The following is a 19,761-nucleotide window of genomic DNA, read 5'->3' on the forward strand; positions in this document are numbered from 1 at the left end:
ACCTATGAAATTACTGGGAATATTATCAGCTGGGGGATAAATCTATTATGCCTACAGAACACATCCTGTTCACATGTCTGTGTATGATAAGAGACATGAATGCTCAGGATTATGAGGACATACCTCTTCCTCCAGTCATATTCTGCACTTAAAATTCATCAGGTAAGGGACGCAAAACTTGAACGTGGACTTTCTTTCACGACAGATCATCATTGCCACTACCACAATTTTAGGAAGGACGCAATGGGATAATATCCCCACATCCTGCAAAAAAACAGGTGCACTATGTCAGCGTTCCCCTGAGCATGACAGAGAGCAGCAAGTGCCTATAAGGGACCGGATGGGCTAAGGGAGACAGAAGCATCCAGGGTCCTGTAGGTAAACTCCAGCCCTTTCGAGCTGCTTGGTAGCCCTACTAGGAGCCATCTGAAAGGCTGTTTTGATAGGGTCAGCTCTTTACTACTGCAGCTGCATGACCATGGAGCAATTAACAGTATTAACAGTTCAAGACGAATTCAAGGTCACTCTACACTCCATGTTCATCAGACAAACTTCAGCTCAGCTCTCAGAATCACCTACCTGATTCTAAAAGCTCTTTTGACCTTTCAAGTATAAGATTAGGCATGAAACACTCTCCTCACAGGTGCCTTCCCTCCTTCATTTTGTCAGAACTACCCAAGCTCTGCAAGCTTTGTGCACAGAAAGCTTGGCACCAGTAATCTTGCTACTCCCTCTACTACTTCTCTGTTCTCCTTTAAACAAGAAACAGCTGAAGTCCTAAACCAGCTCCACTTCCCATATAAGCAGCACAGTACAGACATCTGGGATGTAGGCTCTAAAGCAGAGTTCCCTAAGTTTCGTCTATGGATGATCACAAAGAGACAACAGAATGGCAGGTATAACAAAGTTAACTGTGGTATAATACTAGAAAGTCTATTAGAACACCTCCCTTATATACTACAGTGGCCTCATGACTTGCATATCCAGAGTCCATATTTTGGGAACTGATGTTCTAAGGCATAATACAGAGAAAGGCAGTTCACAGGGCTCATACTGCCTCACAAAGTCTCAGAAATTTCACTCAGTATCAGCAGAAATGCACCGAGATAGCAAGATAGCCTATAAGACATGAAACATTACTGTTGTCCTAGTCCTCAACACCGCACTATCCAGTCTTTACGCTCTATGTCACCTCTGTCAGAGAACTACTTGCCAATATCCACGTACCGATCCAAGCTCCATAAGGTCACACTGCAGTTGTTATTCACGCCACAACATAACCACATCACAAAAGCATGTCCAGTAACACTGAAGAAGGCTCCATGAAGAACTGGTTCTGATCACGCAGGGTTAATGAGCCCACAAATGCTTTTACACATGCATGGATGTACGGTTTCCAAGGTCAGCTCAGTAGGTTAACAACCCTCACAAACGTCAGAGAGAAAGCTAATAAGCTCTCCAGAGACCAGAGCTGCCTCTATGCAGTTCACTTGGATATCTCAACACCAGGCAACCAGACAGAAGTGCTGGGGGCAGCAAAGCCTAAAGACACTGCTGGGTCTACACACAGTCAGCATCGGCTCAGGCGGACCTTAGGGTCCCTAAGCAGTGCAATTCATCGTGTGGGTGTGCAGCACCCACATCAGCATAGTCGCAGGCACCCCTGTGCTTGCTGCATCACCAAGAGAAAGAGTTAAGAGTCAATTGCTTCCTGTTCCTACTAGTCCCCCAGGCTGCTCTTTTAGGAGTGAGATGCAGTCCTGACTTAAGCAATGCCCATCTTTATTTGAAAAAGGAGCAAGTCAGAACAGAAAAAAAACAGCTCCTGACTGACCTCGTTTGATGACAACGTGATGAACTGAACTCAAAGCTGGGTATCTTGCTTCATGCCACATTCCCCTCTCTTAATACTGTGCTCCTCACCACCTACTTTATGCCACAGCTGCTGTCCATCAAACCCCTCCATGTGCCACTTTAATTCACTAACACAGCAAAACAGTAAGTCAGTAAAAAAATGGGACGTTTTCTTTCAGTTACCTAAACAGTTCACCGGAGGACACGATAATTGTCCAGCCCAGAACACAGGCAGGGGAAGATGAAGTGAGCCCTTCCCTTTGGCCACTACTTCAACTCAGCTGCCCATGGAACCACAGCCTAAAGCCTCTTCATTGGCAAAAATCAATTTAAAAGGTTCCTGCCCACCCCACACAGTCTGTGTTTTAGGGGAACTACTTTCTAAACATGGGTCACATGCCTGTTAAATTTTAGAGCTATTCCCCCAAACAGCTGCAGCTCTAAGCAGACAGAAGTAACAGAAACTTCTTATATCTGTTTTTATATGAAAGCAATGATTTCTTTGGAACCAGAACCATAGACCCCAAGGCCACAGCCATTCTTACAACACCAGCGGGTGCATCATGCACTCTGTCAATCTCAGCAAAACAAACTATCTTGTTCCCTAACTAACAACAGACTCAAGTCAATGCAAACATAGGTTTCTCTGCATGTAAATTCAGAGGTGGACTGGCTATAACTTGTACGACAGAGCAAAAAGACAAAAGGAGCAACAAGGACATTCTGGAGAAAATGGTGAAACTTGAAGGAAAGGCTGCCTGCCGTTTGTGATACGTTTAAAGTGAGGGGGAGTTCTGCGAATTTTCTCACAGTAAGACAATACCAAGAATACATCTGAAGTAATTTTACTCAGTATTGAGCCTGAAAATCTGTGCCAGTATCTTTTTCACAGACATGTTTTGAAATTCCTTTAAATTTTAATCTAGGGCAACATTTATATATCTTTGTAGAATTAACCTGTTAAGCAGAGATAGTGAAACACCAGTTAAAAATAGCAAAGCCTCTATTTGAGAGGCAAATACGACAAACAGAAGCGAACTTATCTGAGAAAGCCTGAGAGGGCACACAGCTGGGGAGAGGTGCCTGCATGGGAAAAATGAGGTTCTAATTTTTTCATCACTAATGATGAATCCTACTGCTCACAGAGTTCTCTCACTCCTGCAACCGCTGAAACCACATCACAGTTTTGGAAAACCTTCTGAAAGCCACTGGAAAATCTTGCAGCAGCAACACCATGTACCAAACCACCCTCAATAAGCTCTGCGCTAGATGAACACACAAAGATGTCCCTTCAGTTGATCTCTCAAGAGGCGGCAGCAGCCGCCCCAGCCTGTGCTGGTGCATTGTAAAGCCATAAGAAAGCATTTGGTAGCTCAGGAATTCAGGCGACAGGCCAGATCAAGGCAATGGGTTTACTACCAGCTAAATCACACTGACAGAGGAAATAATTCACCTAAGAATAAAATACTATTGAAGCCTACGTACGTCTCAAAAGCACACCTTCCCCATCCACCAGCCAGATTTGATACCAATAAAAGCAGCAACAGATTTTTTTAGCCAATAGCTAAAAAACTGTGTGCAACATGGAAAAGCCATCCCAATTCAAGCCAATATTATTCCTATATACCTAAAGGAGGAACTTATGTCTCTGTTCTAGTCACACTCTCTACCCAGTCAAGAGATGCGTCCTGGTTTAACGCTGTCACGGTCAGTAAAGCGTAGAAAGTCTCTAAGTTCTAGCCAAACCTGCCCCAGCCATGTGGAAGAGAGACAGGTAGGACCCTGTGATCCAGCTGACCCTGTATCATAAAGGAAGTTGTGCATCAGTGGACGGGGATGGTTCTCATACCTGCATCCCAGTTATACTGGGCCTTCTCACAACTGCTCATGGGACAGGGTAGGACACAGAGACCATCTGACCACAGTAAAAATGGAAGAGATATCTGGATTCTTAGTTTATCCCACCCCTGGTAATAAAAAAGGCAATATCCTTCAAAGTCCAGGATATTCTGGGTTTTACCTGTCCCACCCTTGTTCTCGTTCTCTATTTCAGTGGGCAAAATGTAACAATCACAGACTCCAGAGTCTGCCCTTGAGCCCTTGCCTCTTCAGAGCTTAAGGGAATGCTGTAGTACAGTGAGCTTCTAGTTGACCATGCACTATTAGTGTCTGATAAGTCTTCCTGCTGTCCTATTTATTGGTATATCTAATGAATTTTCATCAGAAGTTCTCTCACCAGGGCAGTAGTCCAAATACCATCAAGTCCATTACTTACTGTTAAAAAATTCCTCATAGTCAGTTTTCTCCACACAGCATGTGTACATGCGCAAAGCTGCTACCTTAATTTTCTAAAGAAAAAGAAAAGACAATACTTAAAGTATTCATCATGAGAGCTAGTGAACACTACTGGTTTTGTTAAATACATACATTATCATTTTCTGAAAAGACTTCTTTTGAGAATCACAATCACTTAAGATTTTCAGGAGCACGCTAAACTATTGTATCTCCCAGGAACAACACAAGTATCATCAATCCTGCTTTGAGGCAAAAAAATAATTAAATGGCTTCTTGAATACCATTCCAAATCTAGTTTAATATAATACTGTCATTACAGAAAAATATATGGAATGGCTTTCCTTACAGAGACTCCAGATATCCCAATTCACGATTCCTGGTTTCCTCCAATAACTTTGGTTGATGTATACCACTCAAAGTGTTTTGTATAATTTAAGTTTTTAATATTAAAGAAGTGACATACCAGATATGTCCTTAAAATGTCTTTTTTCCTACAAAAATGAAAATTGACCAACTAAGCTTCACAAGTGAGGAAGGAATCCCAAATGATGAATGACATGAGGTATAATCAGGTGTTTTGGCACTTCTAATTTTATTCTTGGCCTGCCATTGCACCAGGAACACCTTCAGTGCATCATCTGTAACAAAGATACATGTGCTTGAAGCTTCAAAGAGCACAGTAACTGATAGCAAAGATCTTAAAGAGATGAGCTGTCAGCCATTCCTATAAACTAACATCAAGGGGAGAAAAATAAAAAAATTGAAAATTCCAGAGCCCACTCCCCTACCTAAGCCAGGAAGCAGCACTGGGTTTGGGCTGTTTTGGTTTTTTTTTCTTTTTATTTTTAGTGACATATACGAAGAATCATCTCAGTGCTCACTATACTACAGAGATGAGCACTATGCCTGTCAAATGGCAGGTCAAATTACCAAAGTAATTATTTGTGCCTCCTCCAACCAAAAGAAAAATAAGGAAATTGCAACTGATCTGCTGTGGAAACACAGGAGCCATTATATTTCTTATTCAATAATCTCAGGCTTCTGTCAAAAATCAAGTATACATCTAAACTTCTTCCAGTAAAATAATTTACACTGCTTACTGGAGTTCTTTAAAGGAAACGCTGCCTGGCCTGGGAGTAGAGATCTCCCTGGTGAAAGCCACTGCCCCAGACCAGGCATTACTAGACATTAAAAACATATTGTAAAGAACAGTCCCTGCAATCCAGCCCTTAAATAAGGCAGGTAGCACAGGAGAAACTGGTGAAATTTAATCATGGAAGTTTTAGGGTGTAGAAGAGGTGTGGGGGAAGGGAGAAGAAAATGGGGAAAAAAAGCAAAGAAATATTAAGAAACTTCCCTAAGATCTCATAGAGAGCACTGGCAAGGCCAAAAATGAACTCAGGTCTCTTGGGCCCTAACCACAAAATAACTCTCTCCAAACCCAAGTTCGCTAGCCAAAAGCAGGCAGTAAAGAGTAGCAATTAAGGAGAACTCTGAATCAACACTTAGAGCTAACAAGAATCTTTATTACAACAATATGTACACAAGCGCATGGGAGAGAAACTACTCTCTCATGAGGTTTAGCATCACCTGATTAAAAGCAACTGATTTTAACCAAAATACCTAACCCCCTTTGTCAGTTATCTTTTCTTTGTATTTTCTTTGAGGAGCGAGAGGCAATCAGCAACAGTTTCGGATCAGTCTTGGAGGAGGTCCACTCCGCCTTGCAGACACTCAAAGCACCTTATAGGTTTTAATTCCTGCACAGCTGGGCTCAGCCCTTCCGTCAAGCCGCCTTTTCCTCTCACTCATTTATACTGTGTCCTAGTTCAGAGCAAAGGAATTACAAATTTCATCTCTTCTTCCTTCTGCATATAAGGAACTGAAGGTGTCTCTTACAGAACTGCTCTCATTTAGTCAACATTAGCAACAGCTTTACGAAAGGACTATTTAAAAAACACGAAAGAGAAGGATCTAATGTGACTCTGCCTTAGTCAGCTACTACTGAACAGTGACTCAGACAGCAATTATAACATATCTCACTACTGTCCGCTTGGGAGATGCTCCTGTGACAGGAATACAGAACACTGAAAGAGGTTCAGAGCAGGGCAACAAAAATCAAAACATGAAAGAGCCTCAATAAGAGAAACAAGTTAGACTAAGTCTCCTCAGTCCGGAGAAAGACTAAGCTATTATGGAATATATGAGTCTAAAATCATCAGTGGAAGGGAGAATGTGAATATATACTCCGAGGAAAGAATAATCACCATTTTTTTTAAAGTACAAAATTAAAAGGCACCAACTGAAAACAACTGTACTTCTTCCCCAGTGGGTACTCAAGCTATGGACCTCCCTAATATTGAATGCTATAAACTTACAAGAGGTCAAAGTGCAACTGGACAAATTTATAGAAGAAAAATCCATCAATAAATATTACAGAAAAATGTGTAGTTTCATGCAGGAAGTCCTGAAACAGACAACTTTGTAGGCTGGAGGAACACATGAGACAAGTATCATAATATGCTTTTCCTGTAACTAAATTCTTTCTAGGTAACTGCAATTGGTCATTATTAGAAAAAAGATGATGGTCTATGTGGGTGTTTGACTTAGATAGCAAGGCTGTTATTGCATTCTTTGGTGCACAAATGAAGGGAAAAATAAGATATCTGAAGAAATTAAAGAAGGCTTAAGACTCTGCAAACCAAATACAATATTCCTACTTATGTCAATGACCGCAACGATAGATGAAGGGAGGTTCAAGCTATGGATTATTATTCCTTACATTACAAACCAGGAATTTACATGGGTAATAACTGGAACTTTTCCCTTAAGTACTGCTCCTATCATAAGAAAAAGCAGGGGGTTTTTTGTTTGCTTTTTAGAACTCTGAAAGTATCAAACAACCAAAAGAATTATTAAATGAATGCTTTACCCATCTGCTGTACTTCAGTGGTCCTGTGAAACCCATTGCTTCTATTATCCTTGTGAAAGCACCCACTTTCTCTTCAGATGGCTGCAAGGAATCTTTTGCAGAAAGATGCTGTAAAATTGAAATATCACATATTTCAGTCTCAGCAATTAAATCTGACAAATCGTTTTAGTTAGAAAAGCTACAAGTTTAATAGAGAATTTTAGGGGTTTTGTTTACTTTGTTCAATGAAACAAATACATATTTAGGTCTTTTCTGCAAAACATTACATTGTTTTTCCTATGTGACATTATTCTGTTTATGAACGCAAACATTGCATAGCTGTTTTGATAAAAGCATCCCATCGGAAGCTCAGACTCAAATAGTTTGTACAGAAACCTGCTTCCCAAAATATGGCTCCCATTCCAGATTCTCATATTATTTCTAGATGTATGTCTTTACTTGGTCTTAAACCTTTTGTAGATAAAACGAGCAACAAATCGCAGAAAGAGAGTACATAAAGCCAACCTTTCACATTCCCTCTCTTACTCTCACAGGCATATCATTCTAGAGTAATTATGTATCATATAAACCAATCAGCTCCATCTTACAACTACTGAAGCTACAGGAACCCACTGCTCTTACTGCAAATCTCCCCCAGATTGTTATTCCCCTTACAGTTTATCTAAATGGTACTTGCAGAAAATCTAGATCAGGAAAGTATTTAGTCCTCGGTGATCTGCAGTGCCTGCAAACATGAAGATGGATGTTCTCTTCCAGATTAACTACACACCTTAAACACCACTGGAGTGATAAGAAATCTCCGTGGCATTCTGCCTCCGAGCATCCTGGCAGTAGCAATCAGCCACCAGTAACTACCAGTTGTACTCCAGCAAATAATTTCTAACGAATTAAGTATGCAGTATAAACATTTTGTTATCAACAAATTACTCTACTTTTAACCCATCTAACGAAGATCTAATGCATGTGAATCTCCTACATATACTTGAGGAATACAGCTGAGAGCCGTTGTAATCTGAGAAAAGTTCCCTGACCAAAGAAATGTTAAATTGCTTTAAGTTCCTGGAATTTTACCCTAAACACTTCCTCCTAATACATGAACATAGTAAGAAGAGAATTTTCTTGGTAGGCAAGCAATTTAGCAACATAAGGACTGTCACACATGGCCAGAACAAAGACTCTTTAAGGTAATGTTTACGTTAGGTGCGCTGATATTTTTGTGTTCAAAAAATGGGCAGAGGTGGCACTTGGGGACATGGTTTAGTCTAGTCTACCCTTGATTGGCTTAGAGTAGACTTGGTAGTGTAGGTTAATGGTTGGACTGGATGATCTTAAAGGGCTTTTCCAACCTAAACAATTCTATGATTCTATGAAAATACACAATTAGGCAGACAGCAAACTGGGATTGTTGCTTTTATGCAAGTTTTACCCATCGACCCCTAACTTTTTTTCCTTCTGTCCTCCCATTTCTTGTGCACACATTCCATTTTGCCATTTTCTTCACATTGCGTTAACAAGAGCAGGATCAAGATATTTATTAGTTGAGAGACACTGACTCCCTTGAGTTAAGTGCTAAACTAATCTTACGGAGATGATTCATGCTCCAGAAACCTTCTATTCCGAGACAAAAGACAATAAATGTAAGAGATGCAGAGGCCACAAATTAACAAAATACTACAGACGAACAGTAAACAAATTATTACACAATAGTTAGTCATTATTAGTAGATTGCATGACAATTTTCAGTGTTTAGCAGATAGCAAAACTATCATTTCACATTATTCCCAAGCTAAAGAATCAGAAAACATCTTGTCACTTCTAATATGTATGGGCAACTTCAGTGTCTCCCTTTTTAAAGGTAAGAAAGGAACATCTGTCCCCCACCCCAATAACTACTCTCCTTAACTTAGTTTCTTTCCTCACTGGAAAGAAGCCCTCAGGCTTATCACTGGAAAACTCACCCCAGATAACCCAACTGTAACTGCACCTTCCTATGCTAGCACTTCATCTTCTGGAAAGGAACAGAGAGCACTTCCCAAATTATTGGACTCGCTGTTCACGCTATACTAAAACATTTTATATAAAAAGTTGAATCATCTCCTCCATGTTTTGAGGAATGCTTTGTTACATGTATCTGTATAATCCCTAGCACAATGTGCCCTCCAACAATAAAAACATCAAACTCTTCTAACCTTATTTGTATAGTAAAACAATCTGTTTTGCTGTGCAACGGCTCCATTGGCTTGAATCAATCCACCACAGGATTTAGATAGTTGGAACTGGCCAGCCTTGTGTCTCTAGTAAAAATGATAAAAGAAAATAAAAGAAAAAATTAGGAGACCATTGACTGGTAAACACTTAACTTCACACCAATGACTCTTCGTTTGCTTCCAAGTCAATTACAGTTCAGTCTAATCCTGAAAATCTTTATATCACACAAAGCACAAATGTATTATCATAACTGTTACAAACAAAATGGTTGCCCATGCTTAATGCTCCACACCACACATTTTCTAGTGTTCCGTAAATGTACTGACGGAACAGGCTGGCAGAACACTCCACTCTCAAAAACCACAGGCTACCTGCTTTGATTTTCTCATACGCTACTTCTAATTACAGGTTTTGTCTCTTAATAAAGAATAATTCTTTCTCCTAGCCTTGCAGAGAAACAGTTTATGCTATTTTTATCTACAACTTTATAGTCCATTCAATTGTCTTTGTGGCCAGGACTTGAGCAAAACAAGTTACAGGGTAAAAGCTATCACTACAACCACTATAACTTCACAGCACATGATTTGTATTACAGAGCTACTGCACAATAAAGAAAACTATCACGTAGGAGCAAGTGGGATCTCCAGGTAAGAAGCTGCACACTGAACAGAACACCTATCACAGCCTCCCAGCACACCCAGATTAGCAGTAACTTGTTTATGAATACATTCGGACAAAGTAAATATGCTGGTTTGTTCAGAGCAGTCATCCCCACAAGTCCACCGAATCTACTGGCAGCTCAGAGTAAGCCCAGCTTTATCCATCAACTTCACGACTGCTCATTTCCCTCTCTACTCCCAACATCGTATGCTACTGGATATGGACTGGTGCTTTAATAGTATGGCTGTGTCACAAAAGCACAGGCAATTCTCCCAGGACTGGAAGGTCTTAATCTGAGAAAAAACATCCAAACCAAAGAGCTTACAGGTAAATTTCTAACTCTAAGTCATGGCTCTGTGATACAAGTTGTAATATACAGCAGGACAAAGAGGAAGCTTAATCTCCTCTCATTTCATTGTATGCAAGAAGGAAACACCAAGAGATGTACTCTAATTCCATTCAGATAGCCTGCATCTATTCCCATTTTCTACACATTTTTCACCTCTTTATTATTAACTGCTATTACATGATGTTCTGGTTAATTTACTATGGACAGACACAATCTGACACTACGCATGCTATTACAGAACTGGAAGCAAAACTGCAAAGCAGTGCTTTCGACTAAAACAACACTACTTAATGTTGTGCTTAAGTAAACGTAAGTCCAAGGCTACTGTACAGTGGAGATGTCCTATAAAATAAAGTGCTGGAAATTACATGCAATCATGACTAGCTTGTAATAGCTGCTTTGGAAAAATGACACCTACATTTGGACTTCTGCATTTAATCCACTCATGACAGATCATTTGGATCCATTAAAAGACTACTAAGCTTTTAAGTTGACTTGATACTTCAGCAATACACAGCCAGTGAAGACATCACTTTTAGAAGCCTCTTTATTTAAAAGCCACGACTTTTTCTTACTAATTAAACTTATCCCATTTTTTACACACTTTCATGTACTCTGATATCCTACCTGGAAAATACCATAGAGCATCCGTCTACACTGGCCTTGGACTGCTGTCGTCTGTAATAATCCACTGCATGCTGCTATCCATTGAGTTACTCCAGTCTGGCAGCTCTGCAACAGAGACACTAGCAATGAAGAAAAGGACCCTAAACACTCAGAAACAGTTTAACTGTCCTCCTGTTTCCACAAGTTTTATTCATTTATACAACAATCCTCAGATTAAACTCCCAATTTGCACTTGACAGAAGTACAAATTTTGATTTTAAAAATAATCTTGCCTTCCAGAACAAGCATGTAACCGAAGTCTGATGGCAGAAACATATCAGTCAAAGGAAATGGTGGGCTGTCTACATCATAAAACTACACCACAATTTTTATATCTATACAATGAATTCAAATGCTTAAGACATTCTTCAATTGACTGAGTGATCTCTAAAAAGCCCTTATCCAACGCTCAGCTTTTATGCATCTTTGTCTTTCTTTACTCAGGCACAGCTAAGAATTGTAGTATTTCAAAAGTGTATATTGTCCCAATAAATTTCAGTGAAGGTAATTATTTTCTGTAATGAAAATGTCAGGTAATATGGAAAAGGGGGGGGGGTTCTTTGCACCTTTCATTTTCTGCAATATTAAAGTTAGCACGATATTTGCCTCCTTCATACATGTTCTACATTCATACTGGAAATAATGTACATATTATTAGAATGGGTAGAAGAAAAAAAAGACAACAGCAGAAAGCAGCAGAGCAACAGAAAGGGAACACGGTGAGCTAAGGAATCTTCCCTAAGCCAGCATCACTGTTTGCAGAACATAACCTTCCTTTGAAATCACAAGTGCTACTTTTACTTCTCCATTTGGCTGAAAGAAAATGTACCAAGCATAAACTGAACAGGATTACTCAGGAGTAGCCTGCAGACAGCGCAAGCACCTCTTGCGGCTAGCTGCCTTGTCAAGATACGGATGAAAGAGTATCACTATGGTCTTCTAAATCCTCCTGGCAACTGTTAGAAAATCCTTAGGCAGCAGACAAACTATTCACCAAGCTGTCTTCTTAGGTAAAGAACAGCTTTATCACAACGGCAGTATTAACTAGTAGAGCTGAAGTGTTTGGACAATGACCAGGACTGTGAGCTCCTGAGAAGGCTTTAAGACAGAAGATGAAAAAAAAATTCCTTTCTTATTTCCAGTACAAAGAAGAGACACTGAAAGTTTGAAGACTTATTTTCATACGACTAGGCAACTATTAAATTCTAATGCAAAAGCAGATGCCGGGAAATGCCAAGGATCAGCAAAGCTTGAGCTGAAGCGTGTTGCTGCTGTCGGAACTCCCCTGCCTCCCAGCTGTGTACCCACCACTTATTACAGCCCAGGTGCTTCTCTGATTATGAAGTAAGGCAATTCAGATCACAAAAATGGCAAACAACTACATCTCCTCCCCTCCAAAGAGAAACTTTTCTGGCCAGGCTGAAAAGCTGAATCAGCTTACTTGCCATATGAATGCCAGATGCTGGGAGAGGAGCTGCCCAGGGACAGGTAAGCCTAGGAGACAAGTCCCTCACCTTCTGCAAGTAGGTCCTCGCTGCGAACCGCAGCCTGGGCGTACGGCTCCACGGACAGCTGAGCCCATCTGGTGACCCACTGCTTCTCTACCACCCTCCCTGCTCCCCTCCTGCCTGGCTTCTCCCTCCCTTTTTGCTAGTGATTGCCTCTTTCATAGAATCGTTTAGCTTGGAAAAGACCTTTAATATCATCGAGTCCGACCATTAACCCAACACTACCAAGTCCACCACTAAACCAATTAAGGGTAAAGGAATAATTAATTTCACATTTCCTGGCTTGGTGGCTGGATTATTCTTTAATGAAAGTAAAGCTAGAATAGAATCATTAAGGTAGGAAAGGACCTCTAAGATCATCAGTCCAACCGTCAACCCAGCACCACCATGCCCACTACACCATGTCCCAGAGTGACACGTCTACACATCTTTAACACATTAGAACTGCAGGAACCTATTTTTATATTGCCATAGTTCTGCTGGTCCAGCATTCGGAGCATAGGCGCCAAGAAAAAAAGCCGGAGGAGGCAATGGTAGGCAACAGTGCAAAGACATGAGCAAGGAGAAAGAGCAGGAATGGGAGGAGGAAGCAGGAATTCGAGCTCATTGCTTCGGTTGCTCCCGGGCAGGTTTGCTCTCAGCTTGAGCTGGAAGGACAGGACTCACCATGCTTGTAAAAACCACACCCTGAGACATCGGTTCCAAGAACTCAGTGATTGATTTCCTAAGCGGGTATTGCCCTCTGACTAAAGGCCTGTCACCTTCCCGGCAAATCCATCCCCACCTAGCAGCGCTGGCCACCCCTGTATTTGTGTCGCGACAGAACGCCAGACCCAGGCACAAGCTTCCCTCTTCCAGACTATGTGCTAAAAAGCAGTAGTCTGCTGCAAAGACTTTAGAGGTTAATAGAAAAAAAAGCAAAGTACACAAGCGCATGAGAAAGCAAGGGATTGCATGATTAGTAACCCACTCTCGTTCGTTCATAGGACCCCCGCCTCTCCCACTTCACACAGAAATTGGAATAATGGTTTACATTATCCTCACTGCCAAACGCCTCTAAAGTGAGGAGGGAATCCCGAAGGACGGCACCCCCCACCCCCAGGGCACACCCGCCGCGCCCGAAGCAACACGAGAAGCACCAGACCGAAAAAAAGAGCAAACTCCTCACGCCCAGGCACGAGCACTAAGGCCTCGCACAACTCTTATGTGAACGCAAACTCCGAAGGAAAAGCTCGGCCCACTCCGTCCCCACAGCCCGCTGCCGGGCGAGGGGGCCCGGGGAGCAGCCGCCGGCTGCCGCAACCCCCGCCCGGGCCTGGCAGCGCCCGCCCCGCGGCCTCTCCCTCACGCACGGCGCCGGGGAGAGGCCTCGCCGCGCACCGGGCGGGGACGGGACGGGGCGGGGCGGGGCGGGCGGCTCGGCGGGGGCGCTGGGACGAGCCCGCGGGCCGCGCCCGCCGCTCCCTCCCGCGGCTTCGCGCCGCCCCGGGGCGGAGAAGGCGACCCCGGCCGCCGCCACTCACCAGGGCCCGCACCAGCGCCGCCATGGCTCCTCGGCGCCGCCCCTTCCGCCCCCCGGCTGCGCAGGCGCGGTCCGGGGCGGGCGCTGCCTCACGGCCTGGGCGGCGCCGGGCCTGGGCTGGGGCTCGGGGCGGGGCCGCGCCTGCCCGCCGGTCCCGGTCCCGGTCCCGATCCCGATCCCGATCCCGATCCCGATCCCGGTGCCGGGCCCCTCCTCCGGGCAGGCCCGACCCGTGAGGGCGGTGGCGGCCGCGGCCTGCTCCCCTGCGAGGCAGCGGTGCTTGGCTCTGGCGGAGGCTGATGGCGGCCGCGGCCTGCTCCCCTGCGAGCTTGGCGCTTGGCGGAGGCTGATGGCGGCCGTGCGGGCTGCCCCAGGCAGGAGGCAGCGCCCGTGTGAGCTTGCACGGGGCTTTCGCGGGGGTGGCACCGGGGCAGCGTGGCGGAGCCCCTCCCGCCAGCGTCCCCGCAGCCCCCGCAGCCAGCACCGTGCTGCCAGGAGCGCTGCCGCCCGTCCCTGGTGCCTCTGCCCTGCTCCTGGCTTCTGCTGGCACCAGCTTTCATGAGGCCGCAGGGTGAACCTGAGCAGCGGCCCGACGGGTTGAAACGAGCTGGCTTGTTTTGCCGGGTTAGCCTTAATCTGGATCACATCCCCAGCACCTCGCAAATGTTAGTCCCGGTACACGGGAGGCTGCAGCTGTGGGCGAGAGCAGCTGGGGAGGAGAGCGGGGCTGCTCTTTCCAGCAGCGCTGCCGGCTTAAAGGGCTTGGGGGACTGTAATACTCTACTCCTCTCTTTCCCAGCATATTTACTGGGATGTCGGCTTCTCAAGAGGGCAGTAGCAGCTGCTTTAATGGCCCTGAAACTCCACAGTAGTCCTTAGAAATCTTTCATATGTTCTTAAATGTCAGGCCTCGGGGGGCCAATGGAATCACCTGCTTGGACCTCCTTTCCACAGGCATCCCAGATCCCTGTGCCTGCAGTCGGGCTTCCCCGAGATGTTCTGGCTCACCGCAGCTATCTGCTGAAACGGGTTTAGCTGTATCTGACAACGTGTTTAGTGAACGCGTTGTTCTGACGCGGGGCGGGGTGTTGAACGACGCAGGGAACTGTAGGTCTCTGTCAGGGATATGCTGCGTTTTGTTTCGCTCTTGTGCCTGCGGCTAATTCTAGGGAGGAAGGTTAAAGCTAGCTCTGCTTCCTTCTGTTTGCTTAGCTGTCCTCCGTGTATTAGACTGAAAGCAATATTAAATACCATTCTTAACAGCAAATTTTTTGTGAGAGGGCGATGAAGGAGAACGATTACGCTTTTCTGAAGCCTCCTCTTTGCCATTAATGAGTTAGAGTCATTAAAAGCTATGAAGTTCAAGAACCCCTCCAGTGTGTAGTCGAACAGAGACAAGCCTCCGGTCAGCAGCAGAGGAGGCTCACAGTGGGGTGCAGCAGTCTGCCCACCATAGCAGACACTTTCTAACCCGGAGCCGTGTGTCTGATCAATACGCTGAGAATGCTGGTTCCTGACGCTCACCTGGGTTTGCGTTAGTCTTACCTAATGATGCACAGGAGGATTTTGACACATTTCAGTTGTAGAAAATTACTGTCTGACCTAAGATTCCTCTGCCTACCACTGTTATGTCACCCTCCATGTAGTGCTAAGCCCTCTTCACGTCAGTCTTGCCGAACACAGCTACCTCATACGCACAGAACAGCTTCCGAAGGCGACGTGGAGATGGAAGAGTCGGAGGTTTCAAAAAACAAGTTTCAAAAAACGGGTAGATGTGGCACTTGGGGACATGGTTCAGTCTAGTCTACCCTTGATTGGCTTAGAGTAGACTTGGTAGTGTAGGTTAATGGTTGGACTGGATGATCTTAAAGGTCTTTTCCAACCTAAACGATTCTATGATTCTAGGTGGATCTGAATTTCAATTTCAACTCTTAAGGGGATTTCCTCAGTCAGAGCACAGGCAATTTACTCCCCTTTATGTACAATCCTTGCTGTCCTCAAATTCCTACCATTCAGCTCTGCTCCACAACTGCGCAAGTCTTAGTCATAATGAATCTTCCGTGCGGAACTGCTCCTGGGAGAGCATTTTAACCAGCAACAAGGAGTCCCAGAGACAGGGCAGCAAAGTTCCAGCAACGGAAGAGTTGAGTATTATCAACTGGGAGACTGGGATACCTGATAATGGAATATTTATCAGAACAGAATCTGACTTTTTGATTCAGTGAACTGCTAATTAGTGATATAAAGTGCCACAAGAAATACTGGAAGTGAGAGAGAGGCCTCTCTAGCATAATTGCGATGACCACCCTCGGTGTGAAAAATGCAGATTAAAATCCTTTAATCTTAATCAGGGTAAAGTTTGAAGATTGATCGTATTGCACAGAAGTACCCCAGCCCAGGTCACCGGCTGTTCTCCATGGGGAGAGTGGGACGAAGGCTCTGTATTTTGTCCAACAATCCCATGCTGGTCTCAGAATGCCACCTTGTCAAAACTGGGTATTTATCTACCCCCAAAACTTCAGTTTTGAGAAACTGTCATTTTTACGTGAAGAAGTGTTGACAAAATGTTCCACACCAGCTATGATGCCTAGATGATTTGCTTGTTTCAAAATGTTTGCCCTCACTTGGGTGTTCTAGGCTATGGTAGAGACTGAGACTTTGATGCTGGGTTGTTACATTATTCCTTGGTTGGCATAATTAATTACAGACATTTGCAAATCCTGCAGGTATGCAGCCAGAAAGATTATCTAGACCATTCTCCATTTCCAGTACTAAATGTGCTTCGACCTCTCTGGTGCACGTTTCTCTGACCTGCATCTAAAAATTTCAGTAAGGGGATTCCCAATTTCTGTATGAAGCTCATTCCTATCTTTCGCTGTGAAAGTTTTCTCATACTTAACATCAAGATGCTCTGTGTGAGCCCCATTCTTCTGCCTTTGATGTGAAGTTCCTAAAGGTATTAGGTAAGAGCAGAGTTTAGCTAATACTTTAAGAAATCAGCCTCAGGCTATTTGCTGTGAGAAGCATTGTAGAGCTATGGAGAAACTCTTGGTTGGCTGTTCTGGAGATGAGGCTTCATATCACGGCTCTGCGAGCTTTTTCTTATATAACCTTTATTACATTACTTGGTTTTTCACCCTGTTAATGGATATGCACATATTTCCTTATAATAAAAGAGAATGAAACAGTTTTGATTTTTTTTTTTTTTAAGTAGCTTGTTGCATTGCACCATCAGAAGGAGCACAAATGGGCACCTGGAGACTATATTGTCAAAAATACGAGACATAGCATGGTGAGCCAGCAATCCAGGTCCTGTGTGGCCTCTACTTATCTCTGCCTTGAGGAATGCTTATGTCTTTCAGAGTGAGCAATACAGCACTGAAAAGACAAAGGGGCTGCACCCAAGAATTTAGCACGGTGAGAACTGCCTGATCTGCCAAGCTGGAATCTCCATGTTAAATCTTTCCTGAATTTTCCACTTTTTGAACTTCAGAGACAGGCACCTCTATGACCTCTTCTGGTATTTTGGACTCGCCACATTTCCCCCTCTCCAGCGGCGATGGTGTTCTGTGCACACCACTCTGCAGTCAGACTTTCTGTGCGTAACTTACCAGGAAACAGATTCTCTGTGTGGTTTTTTAATCTGTGTATTTCTGTCCACTTTCAAAAGACTCTCCATACGCTGCACAGAGGTCCTGGGGCTGTTGCGGTCCTGAGATTACATACGTGTTTAACCTCTCCCAAGCTGGTTCAGTGGTCATTACTACAATTCTGTTTCTTTTCTGACTTAATTAACAAGGAATAATAAATAACTTTTAAACAAAGGCATTTAAAAATATTTGATGTTCCCGTCCTCCTAATTTCCTATCGGCACGTCATTTTATTTCAGATGGTATCGTAGAACATGCTTTTTCCATTTTCACACAGAAAAGCAGACCGATCATTTTTATGTAGGCCTGTGTTTTTATATTTTAAAACGTAACTATGCAGGTTAATCAAACATTTTGAAATATTCTAAATATATAAAGTCCCATAACAACTTCTTGTATTTTTCTCGGTCACATGAAGAATCAAAATTAACTTGATAAGGCAATTGTTCACCCAACATTTGCTGCGGAGAGCTCCCTCCATCTGAAAAACAAACATACTTTAGACTAGGGCAAAAGTACAGATCTTTCAACTTCAGTCTTTCCAATGCTCAGTCTAGAATTCCTGTCTAAGTGTGGATTTAAAATTATGTTCATTTTCCCTCTTAACCACCTGCTCCTGCTTCTGCAGAAGAAAAGTGAAAGGAAGTGGCATGATCTGGGGAAACAGGATCTCTCTGTGTTACCTGGGACAAGCAGGGCTGGGGCACTCCGGACAACAAGAGGGAGAAGAGTCCGTATGGGTATTCCAGGATGCTCTGGAGATCATGATAAAGAGAAACCCAATTGCGAAAACTCAGTTCAGGTCCAGCAGGTCTTATTAACTCTGGTTCAGTGCCAATACTGCAAGACTGCCAGCTGGCCCCTGCAGCTATTTGAGTGTCGTTGCAGCATACTTGCCCGGTGCTCCAGGTTCTGAAAGGGCCTTGTATGTACCAACGGAGCCAGTGCAGGTGTGGCACTACATCCTGTCTAACACGCCCTTTTAGGACTTGAAGCGTAGATCAGTGATAACAGGCCCTTGGAGCCCTGGTATACGTGGATTGACTTCCTCCGGAGCTTACTTGGATGTCTCTGCACCGCTCTTACCAGAACTCTTGAGTTCCAGAAATGCAGCGAGGGGCCATCTGACCGCGTGGGGAAACCCAAGTTCCGCTGGATTCCTAGCTCTGGCTGTGCGCTGAAGGAAGATGGCATTGCTAAGGTTGAACTGGTAGTTTATAACAAATTCGTCGTACTTCGCTTTCACATATTTTTTCTCCTTTGCATATAGAGTAAATCTGGACAACTTTGACACCAAGTCCACCCTTAGGATGACATTACAAGCTGGAAAAGGACTTTGAATGGAAGCTAGTTATATTTTTAGCAACTTAAAGATGCTTAGGCCTCTCCATAAGACTGAATACTCAGTTTGGGGTGTCAGCGTGCATACATTTGCTACTGCTGTTTCCCAGGATAAATGCTATTTTAAAATATGAAAATTAAGAGAATTTTTCAATAAAAGTACAATCCTTACAATGCATTATGGACCTTGAAAGGTTTGGCAAGTATGGAGACAATTCCCTGATCTGGAATTCCTGGGCTAGGGGGGCAAAGTGATCCTTGCTCTGGTCTCCAGGAGGGAGTTACCCCTCTCCTGCACCAGCGCTGCAGGAGGAGAAGCAGACGCGAAGCAGCAGGACAGGCTCCTCAGTGCTGCACCTCACGGAGTCTGGTGAAGCCTCGCAAGCAAAACCTGAACTCCATGACTGAACTGTTCAGGGGAAGTAGAAATAGGACCTGATTACTTTTTCCGAGCTTCTATATCCTAGTGGCTGCTGCTACTGTTAAATATGATAAACTCCTATTTGTTCACTTTAGCTTGCCATCAGTACTCAGTGTTTGCTGGGGCAAGCCCAGGACGTTTCCCTCCCCACCTGTCAATCGTGGAGTGTGCTTTGGCACCCTGCCACTGCAGAGTCTCAACGACTTGAGCAGACCGCCGCAGAAACAAGACATCCCAGTACTTAAGCCGCCTCTGCTTCATGAGCTTTTCTTCCCATCTGTATGCTTTCTGAAGAAGAAAGTGTTTGCTGGTCAGAGAGGTTTTCCACTTGCGCCTCCTTCAGCTTTCCATTACC

At 43.9% G+C, this 19,761-nt stretch overlaps 1 protein-coding gene across 1 annotated transcript in view; it reads right to left on the reverse strand.

Annotated features, from left to right (window-relative positions):
- The window catches only part of UQCC1 (ubiquinol-cytochrome c reductase complex assembly factor 1), a 47,613-nt gene extending 33,588 nt beyond the window's left edge, over window positions 1–14,025 (reverse strand). Inside the window, exons 1-5 of the mRNA XM_075721147.1 lie at window positions 13,996–14,025; window positions 10,926–11,030; window positions 9,271–9,375; window positions 7,082–7,189; window positions 4,130–4,202 (exon numbers count right to left, since the gene is read on the reverse strand). Coding sequence (XP_075577262.1) covers window positions 4,130–4,202; window positions 7,082–7,189; window positions 9,271–9,375; window positions 10,926–11,030; window positions 13,996–14,019 — 415 coding nt within the window. The 5' untranslated portion in view covers window positions 14,020–14,025. The remainder of the gene's footprint in view (window positions 1–4,129; window positions 4,203–7,081; window positions 7,190–9,270; window positions 9,376–10,925; window positions 11,031–13,995) is intronic.
- Between the last annotated feature and the right edge of the window lie 5,736 nt (window positions 14,026–19,761).

Source organism: Pelecanus crispus, chromosome 14 (genome assembly GCF_030463565.1).
Source record: "Pelecanus crispus isolate bPelCri1 chromosome 14, bPelCri1.pri, whole genome shotgun sequence".
Classification (NCBI taxonomy): Eukaryota; Metazoa; Chordata; class Aves; order Pelecaniformes; family Pelecanidae; genus Pelecanus; species Pelecanus crispus.